This window comes from Eptatretus burgeri, chromosome 9 (assembly GCF_056783735.1).
Source record: "Eptatretus burgeri isolate ZD-2024b chromosome 9, Ebu_testis_v1, whole genome shotgun sequence".
Classification (NCBI taxonomy): Eukaryota; Metazoa; Chordata; class Myxini; order Myxiniformes; family Myxinidae; genus Eptatretus; species Eptatretus burgeri.
Genome location: NC_140969.1, coordinates 62,705,990 through 62,728,288, shown reverse-complemented (window position 1 = coordinate 62,728,288; position 22,299 = coordinate 62,705,990). Strand labels below are relative to the sequence as shown.

At 41.9% G+C, this 22,299-nt stretch overlaps 1 protein-coding gene across 7 annotated transcripts in view; it reads right to left on the bottom strand.

The window, feature by feature from the left end:
• CDK17 (cyclin dependent kinase 17) overlaps window positions 1–22,299 on the bottom strand; it is a 172,011-nt gene that overhangs the window by 29,971 nt on the left and 119,741 nt on the right. For all 7 annotated transcript variants that reach the window (XR_015061715.1, XM_085895356.1, XM_085895355.1 and 4 more), the window contains 5 exons: window positions 20,082–20,215; window positions 15,208–15,333; window positions 12,568–12,624; window positions 12,326–12,440; window positions 4,773–4,867 (listed from right to left, as the gene is read on the bottom strand). Coding sequence is in view for 6 of the 7 variants with exons in the window: in XM_085895356.1 (XP_085751482.1) it covers window positions 4,773–4,867; window positions 12,326–12,440; window positions 12,568–12,624; window positions 15,208–15,333; window positions 20,082–20,215 (527 nt within the window). In the remaining variant the exon portion in view is untranslated. The remainder of the gene's footprint in view (window positions 1–4,772; window positions 4,868–12,325; window positions 12,441–12,567; window positions 12,625–15,207; window positions 15,334–20,081; window positions 20,216–22,299) is intronic.

The following is a 22,299-nucleotide window of genomic DNA, read 5'->3' as shown; positions in this document are numbered from 1 at the left end:
TGGATAATATCACCTGCATCCGTGAGCAGATTAACATTTAATTCCTCACCCAATCGGCAAACATTCAGGACAACGATTTCTGCACAGAACGCTGCACAACTCTTTTATTCTCAGCACAACATCAGTGTTCGTACAAATATTCGTATTTCCCCGGCCCTCTGATTGCACCATCTCATGGCACCTCGGCTCAATGACTTCTCCTATCTGGATTTGCAGCATGGCCCATTCAATCGTTCGATCAGAGATTTCTCGATTCCACCCAGTGTGACCAGTGACCACTCCTCATTTTCATAAATGCCAAGGTGAGTCAATGAAAAAAGCCAAGAATTCACAAGGTTTCGGAAAAGCGATGATAATAGAAAACCTATAGAAAACCAAGATGCCAAGATCTTGTGAAAAAAGCCAAGGAGTGGTCACACTGATTCCAGGTTCTCTCCAGACTCACCAGAAAGCCTGATCATGGTGAGGAGAGCGTCGTATCCCCCAGGCTTACCTCCCCTTTGCCTTCCCAGCTAATAAATTATTTGAGGAGTCCATTCGAGACACAAAGGCCCATCACTCCCTCCCTGTAACCCCTCCACTCCACACCCACACCTCTCCCCGTCCGACACGCAAAGTCGGTCCTACATTTTGGTGAGTACCCCTGTAATTGTCCATTTGTGAATTTTATTTGCTTTCTTCATTGATCTGTTTGATATTTGTCTTTGATATGGAGTTAAATGAGGTTAAAGTTATGTTAGGGTGCCTGAAAATGTGCCCTGGGAACACATTCCTCCATTATAACACGACGACGCCTATGGGAATATCTCATCTGCTTAATGTCATTTTGCTTACCGTCACATTTTCTAGGAATGCATCCACAATTTTAAGTGGAAACTTACTGTAGTGTATTTTAAATTAAAAACTAGAACGAACAATCAAAGATTGCATATCCTCACCTGGACTTGTTTTGTGTGGTTTTATAGTAGAGTACATACTTCATAGACGTACTCACATTCTAGTTGTACATACTTTAGAGACGTACTCACGTTGTAGTTGTACATACTTTATAGATGTACTCACATTCTAATTGTACATACTTTACAGATGTACTCGGTTGCACGACTGACATGTCCTACTAGTTACCACTAGGTGGTGTTTGTGGCCTATGTTAGCACATTCTGTGTCGACAAACAAACAAACGGACACAAATGTAATACCCTCTCCTCTGTCGAGGGTGATTATACAATTAATTTCAGAAATTATCACACTTTGAAAAATTTTTTCATTTATGCAATTCAATATTTTAAATGTAAACCAGGTAAATCAATTGTGATTACAAATTGAGGCCCAGATTTCCAGGAAAAAAAAGTGTTGACTTGTACATCGACTTAAAATTACGGAACTGATAAACTGAAGGTCCGTGTTCAGTTTCATGTTCTACAGTGTTCAAAATATTTTAAAAAATCAATTCAAATTAAGTCGTTCCTCGATCATAGACGGACGTTTGTAGACAGACAGGCAGACAAAGTGAATCAATTGTTACCTCTGCCACCAAAACGTGGATGGAGGATATGTTTTCACCCCTGTCTGTTTGTTTGTCTGTTTGTGAACAGGATATTTCAAAATGTTGTGGATGGATTCAGACGAAATTTGGTGGACAAGTTGGATGTGTGACAGGGACGAATCGATTCGATTTTGGTGAAGGCTCGGATCCAGATACTATAATTTTTCAAAGAGATACTAACCTGCAATATAATTTTAACAGACAGACAGAGACAGAGAGAGACAGAGAGAGACAGAGAGAGACAGAGAGAGACAGAGAGAGACAGAGAGAGACAGAGAGAGACAGAGAGAGACAGAGAGAGACAGAGAGAGACAGAGAGAGACAGAGAGAGACAGAGAGAGACAGAGAGAGACAGAGAGAGACAGAGAGAGACAGAGAGAGACAGAGAGAGACAGAGAGAGACAGAGAGAGACAGAGAGAGACAGAGAGGGACAGAGAGAGACAGAGAGAGACAGAGAGAGACAGAGAGAGACAGAGAGAGACAGAGAGAGACAGAGAGAGACAGAGACAGAGAGACAGAGACAGAGAGAGAGACAGACAGAGAGAGAGAGAGACAGAGAGACAGAGAGAGAGACAGAGAGAGACAGAGAGAGAGAGAGAGAGAGAGAGAGAGAGAGAGAGAGAGAGAGAGAGAGAGAGAGAGAGAGAGAGAGAGAGAGAGAGAGAGAGAGAGAGAGAGAGAGAGAGAGAGAGAGAGAGAGAGAGAGAGAGAGAGAGAGAGAGAGAGAGAGAGAGAGAGAGAGAGAGAGAGAGAGAGAGAGAGAGAGAGAGAGAGAGAGAGAGAGAGAGAGAGAGAGAGAGAGAGAGAGAGAGAGAGAGAGAGAGAGAGAGAGAGAGAGAGAGAGAGAGAGAGAGAGAAAACATAACCTCCATCGACCTTCGGTGGCAGAGGTAACAAAGTCATGCATGGGCTGATAATAAGAACAATCAGTAAATTCAGGTTAAAATCACTGAAGATGTAATACAGTTTGTTTTCCTCAGAAACCCATGAAGACAAGTCAAACATGACAAAGAAAATTACAAAGTGAAGCAGCAGGAGCTCTGCAGACATTACCCACAATTAAATCACAAGCATGATCCCACTAAATTTCAATGAAACACACTCACAGTCATCATGAGAAGACACATGATAATGTCTGATGTAAACCTCATATAATTACAGTACGAACTAGAGGGGGAGCACTCGGGAGAGTGCAAAACCTCCGCCACCAATACTGCTGGGTCACTCAAGTGAACCTTATATCTTATTCATTATATATGATGTCAACAGTGGTGACAGAGTTATAGTTCTTTTCTCCATTTTTTTGGGGTGGTGGGGGGGGGGGGGTTGGAAATCACTTAAAACATGTAGAAATGCAAAAAAAGTTTTTTGTCTTACAATTTTTTTTGAGGGGGGGGGGGGGTTGGAAATGACTTAAAACATGAAGAAATGCAAAAAAAAAATTTTCTCTAACAATTTTTTTTTGGGGGGGGGGGACCAAGTCCAAAATCTAATGGCATGATCCTTGGACCATACCTACCCCCCACCCCCACCAAGTTTCGTCGAAATCTAGCGAGGAGTTTTTCCGTAATACTGTTCACAAACAAACAAACAAACAAACAAACAAACAGAAAGGGGTGAAAACAGTAACCTCCGATCTTCGATGGCGGAGGTTAATTAGAAGGACACTCGGTAGAGCACATACCTCCACCACGTGATGCCTGATCCAAGAGAACATATCGGACTCAATACATTTTTGAGATATTGTGCTCTATATTGTTTTTGACCCTATCTCTCAATAGTGAAGAATAACGTAAAAATTTCTAGTATCTGGATCCGGATCCGGATCTTCACCAAAATCGAATCAGTTCGTCCCTGTCATACGCCCAACCTGTCCAAAAATTTCATCCGGATCTGTCCACAACTTTATGAGATATCCTGCACACAGACAGACAGACAAACAGACAAATGAAAATCACTCATGGAGTGACACTTGGCGAAACAGAATGGCACATGGTGGAGCACGTACCTCTACCAGGTTGAATGGTTTATATTTTGTATGCCACTGATAGGTCGAATCTGAATCCGGACTATAACCAAAATCGAATTGGCTTGTTCTTGTCACCCAACCAACTCACCCATCTAGTTTTGTTATAACTCGTACACAACTTTTTGAGATCTCAAGCAATACATTGTTTTTGGCCCCATCTCTCAGTGGTGAAGTGGTGAAGGAGCACACTTAAATTTAGTCTGGCTTTGAATCTGGAGTCTGGGGCCAGGCTATAATCTATCAGATTGGTGCTTTGCAGGCAGGGAATGGAATCGAAAAGTGCACCCCACAGATGGATGTTATGCTGGGTGTTACACCTGCTAGCATTAGTTGGTGGACGTTGTAGATCCCACGGTGTTTTTTTTTTTTTGCGAAGAGTAAGCAAGTTATTGAGGGCACCCTGAACAAAGTCAAAATTCTTGCCACCTTCAGTCAAACATTTTGCGTGGCTAGCCAGTTTGTGAAAGATCTGGGGTGAAAAAAAACTTTCCCCTGGCCAACCCCAAAAGTCGGTGGGAATAATTGGGGCCATTAGAAAAGTAGAGAAGACTTAAAAAAACGGGTGAATTTTCAAGTACGCAGTAATATAAGAAATGTAAAATTGGATTTTATTTTTATTTTTAGAAGATCTGAGGCTTATATAGAGGAGCTTCCACACACACACACCACACACACACACACACACACACACACACACACACACACACACACACACACACACACACACACACACACACACACACACACACACACACACACACACACACACACACACACACACACACACGTCACAACATAGGACTGTTCGATGACACAAATATAAGCAATTTGCTTGGGGGAAGTTCCACCACTTCCTGGGGAACTCTGAGTCCCAGTGACACCAAAAGCAATGGTGCCGCCTTTCTCACTGCATTCAGCGGGGCATTACCTAAGGAGGAATTTCCTCCTCCCCATGGATGCCAACCTATGGGGATTGTCCCTGTTTTATCCTTTTATAAATGGTGAACGTCAAACAAGAATGCAGCACGTACCATTTTAAAAGTCTTCGGTATGACTTGACCAGGATTTGAACCGGCAATCTACCAGACTTGGAGCGGATGCTCTAACCATTACACACATCGGAAGAAAATGTCTGGCAGTAAAAAAAAAATGTGAAGCAAATACCTCCCATCTTATCATCATTATCAGGTACTCACCAGGTATTCAAACACGAGGGTCAAAGACTTTTCTGTATGCACAATATCATGCAATGTCACGATGTTGGCATGCTTGAGGTCTTTCAACAGCGAAACTGTTGGAAATAAACAAGAGTTACATACAATTCAAGAATAGTCTTTCTAGTGGCAATATACTTTTGAATTTCATTGAAAAACAAGATATGTTTGCACAATAAAAAGCACAGAAGTTCCAACTGCAAGTGGGTGAAACCAAGAACCAAGAACATGTCACAGAAATAATGCGTGAAACCCAGGAGAGTACTCTCTTTGCAGAACCCCTTTTGGTTCACGAGTCAGTAAGTGACCACTATATTCGTTATGTCTGTCTGTCTGTCTGTTGGTAGTCGATCGAGTCGAAAAAAAAAATTCCAAAAATGTTTTTTTTGAGATTTGTTATACCCTTATTATCAGTATTTAAAATGGTGATTTCAGGTAATACAATGGCGATTTCGATGAAACTTGGTTGGTAGGTTCACACCATGACCTAGTTGTGTGCAAATGAGAACCGTTGCTATGGACACCACCGTTGCCTAACAACGGGACTGAAATTTTTGAAAAATCATAAAAATTTATTTTTTCGAAAATCAAAAATCGGGCCACGAGCGACTGTGGGCAGTACATTCAGTCATATTGTCAAAAATTTCCAGCCGGATCCTATGAAAACTGTCGGAGAAGATAGACTTTGAATGAACCCTGGTCGAAAACAATAAAAAAACGAGGTTTGTTATATCTCAGAGACTATGTGTCAGATATACATGAAACTGGTATGGTACGTTCATGGTATGTCCTAGTTATGTGTGAGAAAGAACCGTTGCTATGGACCCCTCCGTTGCCTAGCAACGGCCGAAAAACCTCCAAATGTGGGGGTATTTTAACGAAAAAAACAATCTTCAGCATTAACCCTTGAAGCTAGAATCATGAATTTTCTTGTGCTTAATCCTCAGGTCATTCCCAATCGAACGGGTCCATCGCGTCAGGTTCTATTGGGTAGGCGACTACCCATGTCCGCCTACCGGCTTGTCTGTCTGTCTATCTGTCTGTCTGTCCCAAGCATAGCTCCGTGGGTTTTGATCCGATCCTGATAAAATTTGGGTGGGAGGTTTATTTCATGATCTAGTTGTGTTTTCCTGAGAATGGGCATAGCCACGCCCAAAAAACATGTTTTTAGGGGGTCGCCGATTTCAAGTTACATCTTCTCCGAGGAGGTTTGTCGAATCTGGCAGGGGTTTCAGTATTTGGTTAGCCCAATGGCACCTGCATAGCCCCACGGAGCTCGATTTTTCATTTTCGTCCCAAGGTCAAGGCCACAAGGTCACGAACTTAGAAAATTGCGAATTGTGTTTTTAGGGGGTAACCCATTTCAATTTGCATCGATAAATTTGACATCGAGCTCCTAGGGTTTTCAACTGTTTCGAATGAAAGTTGGTATGCAAGTAGTGCTCTTCGAGTACTACAACTTTCATCATTAACGTTTTTCCCGATTCCCGCCAGTTTGCCCGTGGCGTCCCCTCGAAGGTCAAAAAATAAAAAAGGCGAACCGTGTACATTGCTCGTGAACCATCGCCATCTCCAGACTTGCATAATTGCTTTCTTCATAAAAATTAATGAACAAAAAGACAAGAACTGGTGAAATGCAGTTTTGAAAAATGTGGAGTCCTTTCATCTCAAAATGATTTTCTAATCATTCTTCCCTCTGTGGTTAACAGAAATTAAAATGGGCTTCGTGCACGGCTGACAAAACGTAAACTTTTTGTGTTCGCGGTTATACCAAGAAGCTCATGGTGCCATGGTGCATTGTATTTGCAATTATACCTTCTTGCCTTTGTTGAGTTTTTGTTCTTTTTGCACAGAAATCGCTTTCACGCTGCTTTTATTTGCATGTGCATTTCAAATTAAATGGGATCTTTCACAGCAAATAATAACTAATTGAATCGACCAAATAGATTGGTCTAAACTGGCTACGAGTGGGCTTGTCGACAATCATGTACTATATTAAATAGAGCATCATGTCAAATGTAGACGGATGTCAACATAACCTCGAGTCAAGACGGACGTGTCAATCAAAGGGGCAAATAATCAGTTTTCTTGTGAAACCATGAGTTTGTTGGGGTTTTTTTTTTGGAAGATATCGGGATATTTTCTTGTGGTGCAGAAAATATGCGTGATTCTCAGGAAACTGGAAAAGTTAGATTTTCTGAAAGCATCGAAATAATGAACCTATAAATAATGAAAAACTAATTTTCCATCATAATCTCTCAATGTGGTGAATTTACTTGAGCAAAATCCAAGTGCTTATGAGAATAAAAACATGATGACCGTTATCTTGTCAAAACAAACATTGCAAATGCTCCATCAGGGTTGGGTATCATAGTATATATTTCAAAAAGCTGATATATGTACTGCATCTGACAGTACAACCATACAGAAGTTTGAACTGTGTATGAGGCAAGACTGATGTAAGGAAGAAGAAGAAAAAACAAAATTCTGCTGACAAGTTCAACCTGTTAAACGGCCATTTCCCGAATATTTGAAAATGTCGACAAAAGAATACTCAGCTGCTGATGATTGTACAAAATCATGGCCTAACACAAATAATGCAAAATGCTGAACCCCACATGGGCATCTGCAATGGAATTTTGGCCGAGCGTAATCCACTTTAACCTTAAATAATGTTGTTATGAAAGACTGCGCCGGCACTCTCTGTGTAGGGATGGTGCAGAAAAAATTGTCGGTCCCACCTGCTACATACAAAACTAAAGTTGGAATATCCTCTCTAAAAAGTTGCTTTGGCTATATGAGACCCTACCTGATCTGTTCAGGTGATTGTCTCGGCAGGGATCACATTTCAGTACTCCAGACCGTGGCAAAAGCAAAAAAAGCAAAAAAACCGAGATCGGTCAAAACCGGAAAATCTTCTTCTGTTCATCATAATAATAATACTAAACATAGGGGCAATACCCCTGGGCGCTAATCTGGTAGTGGCTGGATACGATAACCAGGGAATCACTGTTAGGCATGGATGACCCATAAAATATATAACAGAGAAGAAAGTAATTACCTATGGAATTTTGTTTTAATGGTGTAAACAAACTTTAGTTCATTACGGGTGATGAAGGTTGTGGTTACATTTCATCAGAATTGTGTGTGTAGTTTCTGAGAAGAAAGCAAATACCTCTTCAGGGGCGGGGGTGGGGGGCAACCCCCCCAATCCCGTAAACTCCCTCCATAGACCCCCTCAGACACTGATTTATTTTAATGGCGTGAACAAACTTTGGTACATTACGGGTGATGAAGGTTGTGGTCAAGTTTTATTGGAATTGTGTGTGTAGTTTTCGAGAAGAAAGTGACTACCTCTTTTGGGGGGAAACCCCCCTTACACCCCGTTAGAGCCCGATTTTTCTAATGTCATGAACAAACTTTGGTACATTACGGGTGATGAAGGTTGTGGTCAAGTTTTATTGGAATTGTGTGTGTAGTTTTTGAGAAGAAAGTGAATACCTCTTTTGGGGGGAAACCCCCCTTACACCCCGTTAGAGCCCGATTTTTCTAATGTCATGAACAAACTTTGATACATCACGGGTGATGAAGGTTGTGGTTACGTTTTATCGGAATTGTGCGCGTCGTTTCTGAGAATAAAGGAAATATCTGTTGGGGGGGGGGCAACCCCCCATAAACTCCCACTATAGACCCCTCAGACCCTGATTTTTTTATGCCATGAACAAGCTTTGGTACATCACAGGCGATGAACATTGTGGTAACGTTTCATCAAAATCTTCCGTGAAGTTTCAGAGATGAAATTGAAAGTATTTGTGGATGGATGGATGACTCGCTATTCCATAAGCTCCACGGAACTATGTTCCTGGTAAGCTAATAATCATCTTCAGGCGGAGCTTTCCCGAAATGCCTCACTCAATGGCAATGACTGGTACCCTCTGCCAGAGATTTTCTTGGTGTACCCTCCTTGGCTATCATAATTTTAATAGCTTGTAAGGATTCCACAAAAAGAATGCAAAACTGAATTCCTTTGGAAATGAATAAGAAGGGATCAGAGGTGTGTGTGTGTGTGTGTGTGTGTGTGTGTGTGTGTGTGTGTGTGTGTGTGTGTGTGTGTGTGTGTGTGTGTGTGTGTGTGACTATAACTGCCAATCAGCCTGATGGGGGCGGGGTCGCGAGACATATTTACCAAGGGCCAGACTATATGTTTGTGGTTAATGGTGGAATATTCTCAGGAAGTCATTGAGAGCAACAACACACATTTATATAATGTAAGTACTATTTAGAATGTGATATCGTTTATAAATTATGTACAGTACCATTACCATGTGAGCACATCTATAAAGTTTGTACTACAACATTTATAGATCAGTACTGGCATATATATGTATATGTATATATATATATATATATATATATATATATATATATATATATATATATATATATATATATATATATATATACATATATATATACATATATACATATATATATATATATATATATATATATATATATATATATATATATATATATATATATATATATATATATATATATATATATATATATATATATATATATATATATATATATATATATATATATATATATATATATATATATTGTTACGGCTGTGAAAATTTGCAATACACCATAAAGGGCCCGCAGGTGAGATATCTTCATAGGTACATGTGTAGTTAGCCCAAACCCGTTGTATAGAGGGTAGTTATGTGATTCATCTGGGCTGCGACGCTTTGAGTTAGCCATTTTTTCTTTCTCTATTGTTATTTTCGACCCTTAAGCCGCCAACAACGCAAACAGCCACTACCGTTACCTTCACAACTCCGTCCCGCAAACATCGCTTCACCGTCGTTCCCAAACGACACCATAACCATCAAACCACCACCGAAAACCCTCCACCACCTTCGCCTCTCTCCTTCACAGCCAACAACCGCACCACCTGTGAACACTGAACGTTGGGCTGTCTCGGGCCTGTTCGACGATTGGTGCCGAACGTACCGAGCCGCGAGCGTGAATGGCGGCCTTTCCGAGGGGAAATTCAGATCAGAAACGCTTCAGGCCCACTTCTCCTCCGTCAAATTGGCGAGCGCGGGGCAGCTTGGCCCCGCCTCCAAGCGTGTGTATGTGAAGTCCGTATATGCAAATTTTAGGATCAGGAGAGGTTCACGCCCATTTTTGCCCGACCAATGGCTGACCGGGGGCGGGCGACGTGGCCCCGCCTCCAATCGCGTTGTGATCCTAAAATTTGCATATTGGCTGCTACTGCCACCTATAAAACGGCGAGCGCAAGGCGAATCGCGAGGCGAGTTGGGTTTTGGAGTGCTTGGAGAGTGTCGTCGAGAGGTTGCTCCTGGGGGACAAGGAGTGTGCGTTGGCGGAGTGGAGTCGAGTGCGCGCGGTGGAACTGCAAGCAAGGGAGCTCGGGTCCGAGGCAGGAAGGACGGCGGTCGGCGACGAGGTTGCGGTGTGGGGGATCGCTCGTCTCGTCGTGGGACCCAAGCCAGCCAGTCACTCCCCTCCCCCAGGGCATCAACAATTCCCCCTTTCCCCCGTGCTGAGATAGTGCAAAAGGGGGCGCCGTTCCCACCCCACCCCAAATGTCGTGCCAACGAAACCCGCCAAGGGGCACGGAGTCGGGGCACAGCGGCACGGCCACATTTGCGGTTTGCCCGCCAACGCGTCACGAGGACGCGGGTAAGACCCCCCCGGTCTCGCGGGCCTGGCCGCTCCTCCAGATCACGCGCACATTTGGCCAACAGGCCTGTCTGCCTCCTTGTCTGTGAGGGTGGCTTCATTCCTTTGCTTTTGTGTAAATGTGTGTTGGTGCCGTCTGTGAAGTAAAACTGTATAAGTGTTGCCGTGTGTGCGTGTAGTCGGTTTTCACTGCTTTTCTTCTTGCATTTGCTTTTTGTGTATGGCTGTATATACGTGCTTTGTGTCTGTGGCTATGAATAAAATGCTTCCTTGTTGAACTGTGCCCGTTTCGCTTTGTCTTTTCTCAATTGATCCTCCATCTTGCTTCACGTAAGGGGTTCTTAGTGGGTGCAACATCCCGGTAATTAATCTGAACCGTTCAGGTCGACGATAACACCGCTCGGTTTTCCCGATAGTACGGAATGGGCCGCCCAAGCGGCTCGTGTTCTGAGTCGACCTGCGGCGAGGTATGATCGCCTGGTTTACCATCCGCGTGGGTACTTAGGTAGGTCGAGTTTGGCGAACAACCCTATCCTACGCGGGTGGCCGATTGGCACGATTGTGGTGAGGTCGAAAGGCCCACCCGTGACTAGCTCCTGGCGTTGGTCCGAGAGGTTCACGACAGAATTGTCCGTCCGGTGGGCGACGTGCCGCGATTCGAGTCACGTGGCCGATCGCACGCCGGCGGGCACGAATTCGCAAATATATATATATATATATATATATATATATATATATATATATATATATATATATATATATATATACACATATATACACACATACACATACACATACGAGACGACCCGAGAACCCGTTGGGTTCCCGTTGTGACAGCGGTTGATGAAAAAATCATTTCAAGAAAAAAAAGATAGTTCCTGCGAACTATACCGCTGAGGTTGTTTGCATTGATGAAATTCTCCTGAAGAGTACTTGATTGAATCTGGAATTGATTTTTTAATAATTTTTTTCATTGCCTGATTTGAACGAAACTTGATACTGCACACCGCAGGTGAATGGTGAGTAAGATGGCCCTAAAATTTTTGCACTATCGAGTACCGTTTTGGCTGTATTTCGGGAACATACATACATACATACATACATACATACATACAAGATGAGAGTTTTCGATATATATATATATATATATATATATATATATATATATATATATATATATATATATATATATATATATATATATATATACATAAAAGGAAAGAATCAAGGAATAAAAACAATTTTTTTTAATGCAAAAGAATGTAGGGATGTTTCTCCAAAAAGTATGTAAACATGGTAGGGATGGTCATGAGAAATGATCATGTGACACCATCACTAAATATTTCTTTGAATACAGAGGTGGATACGTTGATATCGGGTAGGTCTCCGTTCCATCTCCTGAAACCCAACCACATGTGGAAATTGCAGTCGAAAACAGCAACTTCCACGCACACATGTATACACACACATATATGAAGGTGGATACTTTGAGACTGTTCCATCTTCTAAAAACAACCAACAAAAAACACACACACCATCTACTCCTCTTGGCAGACATTGACATCAAAGTGCAAGAGGCAGAGATTTTTGAATGCTTGGTCCAAAGCTTTACAGTTAACCTTCAGTCTTGAATATGTAATAATGTGAAAAATTCCTCTGCAATGAAACGAGATGATTCTTTAAATCAGGAACCATAATCTGCACAATAAGTATAATGCATGTAGTTGTTTTGACAAGTGAATGGGTGAGAGTGAATAAATAGTATTACAAAGAGAATGCAGATTTATAGCGAATGGTGAGCAGTAGGGGACGCTCACCCTCGCGGATAGCCGTGCAAGGTGCCCCTTCCTCGTGCTCCAGTCGGATCTCCTTCAGTGCTACAAGGTTGTCTGTGAGCTTGCTGCGTCCCTTGTAAACAGTAGCGTAGGTGCCCTTAAGCCGAATCAAAGGTCAGAATGTCACAAAAAGCAGAATGATATTTATCAATGCAAATGCAAGCAAAAATCAATGATTAAGACTAGGTTATCATAATAATAATAAGAAGAAACGTTAACATTACCTCCCCAAGCTTATCAAGCTTGGTGTACGTTTCGAGTTTCCCAAAACCAATTTCAGACTGAAAAACAGAATTTCAAATCAGCGAAAGCATTCATCTCAACTTGAGCACTCGCAAGCCCAATTTATTGTGACGAATGCATTTGAATTACGAACAGCAATAACACAAAAGAACAGAACAGACAGGAAAAGCTTGCCATGGTTGTCATAAACTTTTGCATTCTTTGTCGAGAAAGATTTTTGGGAGGGCATTGAATTGAAAAAAAACAAACACACCAAACTTAACGACTTGTTCAGATTATTACATAAACCATTCAGATTGCATGTATATACGTGAACAGCAAATATGTTTATGAACAGCAAATACAAAGAGTATATGCAACTCGACTTGTGAAATGAGAACAACACTCGGTAGAGCGCACACCTCCGCCAGGCTGAACAGTTTACATTTGGTATCCCACTGATAGGTCGGATATGAATCTGGACTTTAAACCAAAATCGAATTGGCTTGTTCTAGTCACCGAACCAACTCGCCCACCCAGTTTTGTCATGACTTGTCCACAAATTTTTGAAACATGCCATGTATCGGTTTGGCCCATCCTCTCAAAATGGTGTGGAATCACTTTTTTTAAAGAATCAAATAATTCTCATATCCTGATCTTCAACAAAATCGATTCAATTCGTCCTTGTCACACACCCAACCTATCCACCAAATTTCATCTGAATCTGTCAATTTCTTTTTGAGATATCCCGCTCACAATCAGATAACCAGACAGGGGTGAAAACATAACTTCAATCCACGTTCGGTGGCAGAGGTAATAATCGTTTTGTTTTTTTCAAGCAAGTTGTAAGACATAATTATTTTCTTTTTAAAACCTGGTATATCCACATAGGGGCTTTTAACTTGTTATGTATTCACGGGGGAGGGGTGGGGGCAGCATGTGATAAAGGACTAATATGCACAGCAAAAGTTGGTCAAAAATCCACCAAATGTGCATGTGCAATAACTTTGTGGCCCTAATGATGAGGCAAGATATCAATAATGTAAGAGATTTTAAAATGGATTGCCATGTACTCCCAAAATAATAATTAAAATAATAATAATAATTTGTTCCCTTTCAAAGAACTTCAACACAGGAAGAGGCGATGAGGCCCATCAAAGCCTGCAATGTGGTTGACAACCTATGGTTGTTTGTCCATGCTCTACTCTCTTAAATACTATTCATCGAGCAAGGAAGCAGCACATGCCATATGTTTTAAGTCTTTGGTCGAAGTCAAATTCAAACCACTGACCCCAGACTCGTAGCAGATGGTTTAACCATTACAGAACAGAGTCTGGTGGTACATCCTTACAATATTTCTTCTTTGATCATTATAGGTTTCCCAGGGCCACCACGACCAATCCTATTTTTTAGCCAACTTGAGTGGAATGCTTTCATAGCACTGGTTGCCTTCCAGAATGAAGGATGTGAAATACTCTGGCATCTGGATATACCGATATAATGATGTGCAACAATATTTTCCTAGATATGTTGGTGCTGTTGTTGAGAGCAACCATACTTGTATGAAGTGTGCAAAATTGGAAGAATTTTGATCCTCAGCACCTGCCTTCTACTTTGTGTGCTCTATCCACTTCTCCCCTTATTTACCCTTACACTTATCTTTACCCTTCCTCGAAACAAACTTTTTCATTTAATCTTCCCTCCTTCCAAATCTCTCTAACTTCTCTTTTCTCTCCTAGCCTAGCTGCATCCATTTGCCCCCTTCATATTTCTCCTCTCAATTTATCCAACCCCAACATCTCTGGCATACACATGGAGATTGTCAAAGGCTAGCTTTTCAAGAGATTACTAAACCAAATGTTGCTTTTCTCTGAAATTAATCGAGACTTCTTCACTTCTGTGGGGAACCAAAGATGGATCAAGGAGAGCAGGGATTTGAATATGATAATGAGCATGCTCTTTCATACAAAATGTGATGATAATTGGTTTGTCTAATACAAACTACTGTTGCACAAAGTGGAAAGTATTGGCAGTCACTTAATACTGTATCATCAAAATTCATTGGCTGTTTTCACACTACTTGTGGCATCTGCTAACAGCCATTGAATGGTGTCAGCATAAAATGTAATGAGTAGCTATTGCATTATTTGGGGCTCAACAGCTTGAGGTTTCCGGTGGTTTGTGAGAAATGACAGGAACTTGCGGCTCATTATGCAGCTGAAGATGTTCTTTGGGGACAGTATCCTGAAAATGACTGAATAATTCATACTTTAAGATGGAGGACTTGCTCATTTTCACCTTGGAGATACTGTCCTTGTGAAGTGGCAGGCACAACATGATGTCATTGTATAAGTGATGAGTGCACAATCCTCCGCCCCCCCCCCCCGACTCCTCTTTTCAACCGTTATCAAGCTGGAACATCTTAGCAAATCATGTCACAAAACACCAAGATGCCAATTATTTATCAATAACATTGATAGCACAATCTGGGAAGGCAATGGAAAACTCTTGCCAAGAAACTTCTTCAGCAGTGCTGAACTTGCTTCCGGGCAGACCACCAGAATACGAATATAATACCAACAATGACGCCATTAAAGGAAAGTGTCAAATGATGTTTGTTTTAATGCAGAGGATCAACGTACCAAGGATGCTCGGCGCAGCCTCCGACTCATGGGGACATCAAAGGAGGGGCTGTTTAACTGCAACTTCTCCAGGTAACCCTCAGGCAATCGGATGTCCATTGGTAACGACAAGCGTTTGTTAACATCCTTCATGAGAATGCGAACACAAAACACACACTTCCTCAATGGATACGGTATGTCACAATTCTATCAGCCAAAACCGATTTAAGTAACAAGCAAAGTTTCTCAACTAATTCTGCTTTTTTTCACTGAGCAGAATGGCTTACATGTACTCATTTAAAACATGTCGCCTTTACTAATGAGTTAGGATGTTACAAAAAGCAAACCATTCTTCCAAATTCCCTTCTGAGATGCATGATTCAGCGAATATGTTACCTTCCTACAATGTCCGTGATTCCATTCCGTAGAAAATATTATTTGTCATCGACAACAGTTTACCTTGAGGATAACTCATTTGGCAGTTTGCACATCTTTGAGCTGTCTGGCAATGCAAATGATTCCTGATGGGATCGTACTTGAAACTAGAAAGAGCAAATGCAGGCCCTTGCCAGGACTTGGTATGTGTGGCAAATAAATGGAAGGATGTACAAAATGAAATGTCATTGATTGCAAAGGAAAGGTCTAAATGGTCTCGTTGGAAAGCTGTAAAAGTCAAATGTCTGAAAAGTTGTAAAGGTGTAAAGGTCAAATGGTCTGAACATCGAAAAGGTTGAAAGGTGTAAAAGTCTGAAAATGTCTAAAGGGTCTAATATGTCTAAAGGGTGTAATTTAAGGCCAAAAGGGTCTTAAAACATCTAACGGTCTTAAAAACGTCAAACAGGTCATAAAACATCCAAAAAGGGTCTAAATGTCAAAGGGGTCTAAAGGTTATAATGTCTGAAAAGTGTGAAGGTCGAAATGCCAAAAGAACTAAAAGGGTCGAAAGGGTGTAAGAAGTCCAAGGGGTCTTAAGGGTCTTTGGGGTTCTAAATGGTTCAATGGAGTATATAGGGTTTTATGGTTCTAAATGGTAGAATGTAATTAATACTTACTCATGTAATGTGCAGCCAAACAATGAAACAGACAGTCTGTCTAGGTCAGAGGTCAACAACTTTTTAAAATTTCTAAAATCATCAATTTTCATCCCAGGGACCCTTGCGTTACGACCGTCTGAACTCTCCTCTTCTTTACCCTGAAACCATGGCCCCTGGTCCTGTAATTGCCCATTCTGCAGGTATACAAACAGGTAAAAAGTAAAAACTGGTACTTGATGTAGTGCCAACATGAGGCAGAAGATTGTGAGGCACCTTGTCCTTTGGAGGGCCGTTGTAGTGCTTATTCCATTTATTACTTCCATTGCCAAAGGTGGATGGAGGTGATGTTTTCACCCCTGTCTGTCTGTTTGCTTCTTTGTCTGTTTGTTACTTGCAAAATCTAAGATTTTTCAAGTACATTGGCTGGTCAACTTTCTTATTCTGTTTTCTGTTTGTCTGTCTGTCAACAGCTGAGTGGGATTTGAACTCAGGATCCTTGTATCCCAAGCCCACCACTCGAACCATTAAGCAACCATCAGCCACACACTCATGATGCTAGGTTGCAAAACATGTCGTCTGGCTTTATCCTTACAATTAGTTGGAGGTCGTTCAATTAGTGGACCTGTGGTCAGTGGTCAGATATGAAGCAGTGTTACATTCTGATAGCTTGTAAAATCTTGTCAATGCTGAGGCTTTAGCAATGCACATGCTGCCATCTTGTAAAAACCTACATGTGGTCATGACTTTCACAGTACGCTTGGCAGCAAAGCAATTGTAAACAATTACAAATAAGAGAACAATCAAGTAGACGTCCAGTATGCATATGACATGTACATATGACTCCTATAAGCCAATCAGATTGCTTAACACACTAGTCAATTGCATCAAAAAGGAAATAATTTTTTTAAATTGATGTAGGGATACTTAGGCCTTTGCATACTTTTATGCTATCATTCATTATTCCTGCCTTGTTTGCATACTTTTTGCATTACCATCCTTCCATATTTTTCCATTTTTAAAACGCTTTCAATTTACTTTTTAAAACAAAGGTTGCTATGGTGACGTGTATATTGTGGACCTTTGGGTGTGAAAGCTGTACTTATTTATGGTGGTTTATGGACTGCAAAATGCAGCATTTGGAGCTTTTCCCTGAAAATTAACATTTCACAGGGAGGGATGAGCTTGCAATGTAAACAGTGAGGTGGTGACAAAAGTGAAACACAGCTAATCAGTCAGAATCTATTCAGCCTTGAGACATGTGCCAAAATAGTCTCTAATCCTTTGCTAAATGAGCCGGGTAAGTGCCAGAGGGCTGTAATGCTGAACGCTACTTGCATCAGAATATATAAAGGCACTCTACATTTAATGCACTAACTATGGATTGGAAAGCAATTTAGAGGGAAAGTGAGGTGGGAGGGGAGAGGGTGTATATGAAAGGCATAGCAATGGAGTAGGCAAGTAGGAGAATTTAGCATGCATCAATCGAATAGTTGTCATGAAATCATTTAGTGTTTTCAGTTTATTAAAAAAGAAAAAAAACATAAACATTAAAACTGTCTCTAGATTATAAAAAAAAGGCCTTAGATATGTCCAATAAGATGAATATCATTGAACGTGAGCAGAACAACATTGTGAATGCAATCCAAAAGAAAAAAACAAGCTCAAATGAGCAAAGATCCTTGTCCTCTAAATGATGACATCATAAAAACGAATATGACGTCATTGTTACTGCCTGCGCGTGGGCTTTCTGCATATACATGGCAAGTTTCACGAAGATCCGATGAAAACTCTGGGTTGTGAAACAAAAAATGTCAAAAAATAGGAATGACGTCATAAAAATTGATATGACGTCATAGTGATGCATCATATGTGCAGTAATTCATCTCTGCTAATGCCCTGTTCGATTCCCGCAAACAGCATTCAAAAAGCTTGCCCAGTTTCGGAGATAATTTTTTAGGCGATTTCCATTTGCGGAGATATTTTGACATCATAACTTTTTTTCGAGGAGGAATTTTCCAAATCGGAGATGGTTACTATCTGTGCAGGGTATTTTTACATATATATGCCAAGTTTCAGGAAGTTTCGATGAAAACTGTAGGCTGTGAAACAAAAAAGTCCACAAGAACAACAACGTGAGTCAGATTTTGAGATCCTCCACGAGGATCTAAAAAATAGATGCCATACCCCTGGGCGCTCACCTGGTAGAATTATGATACTGAGGAGGAGGAAGTCAACGTGGGACAGAATCAGCAAAATGTACCAATGAACCAACGTTATAGCAAATACCTATTTTGGGGCGCAACCCCCCTCCCCACCCCCCATAAATTCCCTTAGACCCCGATTTCTGTTTTTAATGCCATGAACAAACTTTGGTACATCACGGGTGATGAAGGTTATGGTCAAATTTCATTGAAATTGCATGTGTAGTTTCTGAGAATAAGTTGCAAGTATTTGTGGTTCCGGGTGAGCTACGTTCCAGGTGAGTTACCCAGTGGTGTCCAGACATGCAGACATATGAGGCAAACATCTCTCGGACTCTCTGGAAAATCCTCTATTTCTCTTTGCCGATGACTCCACCCTCTGCCGTACCATCTGTCATCCCTCAGACCGGCAAGCAGCAGCTTCTTCGCTCACTGCAGATCTGGATAAAATCACAAACTGGTCCAACACGTGGAACATGTCTTTCAATCCACACAAATCTCACACTCTCACTATGTCTCTTCGAAAGGACCGTTTACAAAACCCCCCCATCCACTTTCTCAACAATCCACTGGAAGAAGTCTTTTCTTTCAAGCTTCTGGGTCTCACTATCTGCCATGACCTTTCCTGGGAAAGTCACATTTCCAACCTTGCCTCAAAAGCCAGTCGCCGACTGGGAATCCTCCGTCGTGCAAAGTCCTTCCTCGGCCCTCTTGAGCTCCTGACTACTTACAAAGCTTTTGTCCGTAGCCTGATGGAGTACTGCTCTCCCCTCTGGGCTGGTGCTCCTGCCTCCCACCTTTCTCGACTTCACGCTGTCGAAACCAGGGCTTTTAAGATCATTGGCATCTCCCGCAATGAAGCTGAGTCTTTGGGCCTCTCACTCAATCACCGCAGGTTGGTCGGTGGTCTTTCTGTCTTCTACCGACTCCTCTCCAGCCTTGCCTCCCCTGCTCTCTCTGCGATTTGTCCCAACCACATTTCCACAGGGCGCTCAAGGTCCGCCAACAACCCCCTTCTGGTAAAACTACCAAAATCACGAATCACTGCTCATCTTCACTCTTTCATTCCTCTTTTTTCCGGCCTTTGGAATAAACTTCCTCACTCTATTCTTTCCCATTCTTCCCTCCAGGCTTTCAAAACAGCTGTTCACCACCACCTCTTATCTTCCCCCATCCAAATCCTCGATCTTTTCTACCCCCGATAATCCACCCATGCCCACTTCCTTCAATTCTCCTGCTTTCCTTCCTGAAAGTCCCTGTAATGTCCATCTTCTCCTCGCCATGTTCCCCGTCCCATCCCCATCCCTCTCCCTTCCACAGTTCACCTGTGTCTGTTCCCCAATGTTTTGTCCCTTCCACTCCCACCCCTCTTGTCTCATGCCTCCTTGCTGTGAGTTGTGTGTTAGCTCTCATACGAGCCTCGACCAAGGTATACAAAAAAAAAAAAAAAAAAAAAAAAAAAAAAAAAATGTTCAATATGGGTAAGGCACATAATGAATTCCAGCATTAAGGAAAATAGTTCCATTGGGGAGGAAAAGAGTTTCCTTGAGGAGGAAAGGAGTTCCAGTGGAGACGAGGGGTGGGACAAGGTGTCATGTGGTCATTCTATAAGAAAATTTATTTTGTTGTGCTGGCGCATCACACAGAAACATTCACTAACCTCTGCAGAGATTTGCCTGTTTTGGTGGTTCCTCATGCGTACATGGACAGGAGACTGCACTTCATCCGATGATGTTCCAGAGGCTTGGTCACTCTCTCCATCTGAGCCCATTTTCAAGTTCTCATGCAGAATCCCTGCATCAACAAAAAAAACATTTTCCTATTTTGCACTGGTACCATACTAGCGCAAACGTACTGCATATAGCCAAGTAGAGATTTCAAGTCCTTCGGTTACATGACCCTCCATGGGCTCACAGAGTTGCGTGCATATTCAAATCAACCGATGCCCCTTCATCAAGCTCACAATGAGGAACATGTAAAATTGGGACCATCAAATTTCAGTCCAAACTTTTCTTGGAAAGAAATATGTGCATAAAATTTAATTCGTTACTTTTGCCCTCTGGGTACGTATTGTTATGTGAATGACAAAATTCCAATATCCTGATAATTACCCAACATTTTACTTGGAGAATCATGGGTTAGATAGCTTGAAGGTTAAAAAAAAACAAAAAAAAAACTAACTTTCACATTCGCAAACAAACAGAACTTCAAATACCTGAAGACTTTTTAATTGAGATAGTTATTTAATTCTAGAATGTTCAATGTTAAGCATAATTGTTTTAAAGTTGCGGCGTAGTTTTAGGATAAAAATGATGTTCCGTAAACGTGGCCGGCGTGTGATATGCAGATGCCGCTGCGAGGCCAAGCCGACAAAAAAAAAAGGACAAAGAAGGAACCAGCTTCTCACACTCATGTGGGTACAACCATTTAATCAAGAGGAATATCCGTACAACCATGCCCCTAAAAGGAGTGTTCTGAGGAGATTGGCAGCGATCATATACTGTTCAATTACAAGTGCAACCGGTACCTATTTACTGTACTAATTACTGTTATTCACAGGTGTACAGGAAGCATATTCATGGCATGTGATGTGCGAATGGCACACTGAGAGAAGAGACATGAAGCACACTGATTGGCTCACGGGAAGATAAGCTAATTGGAGAAACTCACCGATCGGCTGGAAGGTCACTATGGGCGAGTAGGTTGGGGATAAAAAGTGGTGCGTGAAAGCACTTTCGTTAAGAGCGGGACAGATTTCGACAGGGATGAAGAGAGACGGTAAGAGCCAGTCACAATTGAGAGACAATCGTGGGTCACAGAGTTGACTATGAAGACAGAGATCGAAAACCAAACCACAGTCAAAATTCTGCAAAGCACACGCTTGCTGAGGCACAGCTGAGACCCCCAATGTGGAGAGAAGTGTTGAGCTGGCCACGGACTCATTTGTACTTGATCGTGTTGCAGCATTTGAGATTATTATGCAAGTGTGAAAGTCATTGCTTCAACAAAAACATTTTTTCCCTTAATTGTGAGCTTCATCGTTCAAAGTTGAACCACATAAGTAGTGCCTTTGTCTCCCAAGTCGTGGGTGCATTGAGCAGCACTACTTTGTCAAACGTTTCCCTTTGAATCGCAACACACCACACCACTGTGCCATAGTGGGCTGCGGAGCAACGAGCACTGTGCCACGTCTTTCGTGTGAAAAAGGCAAATGTATTGTTCTTAGGTAAGAGACTAGAGCCCACATCTGCATGTGTGAACAGATAGTGGCCCAGCTTGTGGCATAAAATCCTCAGCCAGCTGTTGGCAGCGCGACATTCTGGCTTAACGTGCAGGCACACAGTGTAAAGTGCCTGCATGCAGTGTAATATGCTGGAATATCATGTCTATGTGCAATGCAATGTGCATTGGCGTTGTGGGCCAATGCGCAGTGTAATGTGCCAGCATATGCATCCCATGTCACTGGAAAAGCATGCTCATGCAGCATGATGTGCTGGCAAAGCATGTCAGCATGCAGCGCAATGTGCTGGGCCGTGGATGGTACGACGTGCTGGCGTGCAGCGTGATGTACCAGCATGCGTCATCACAAAGGGTGATGTGCCTTCATGTGATGGGATGTTCAATACCATGACATCACGTGCCAGCACAGCGTGCGGTGCTGTCTTAAACATGCTTTTAGCCTTCACCGGCCTTTTTCAATCCACTGTAGGACAAAGTCCACCATCAACATGGTCCATCCTCTTATATTGTCTACAATTTGGAGCCATTGTACTTCAGTGATTTTTTTCAATTTCATCCTTCCTTCCAAACCCTCGGTCTTCCTCTGTTTCTTTCTTCCATGTCCTTCTCCAAGGTTGCCAATTTGTAATTACAGCCAT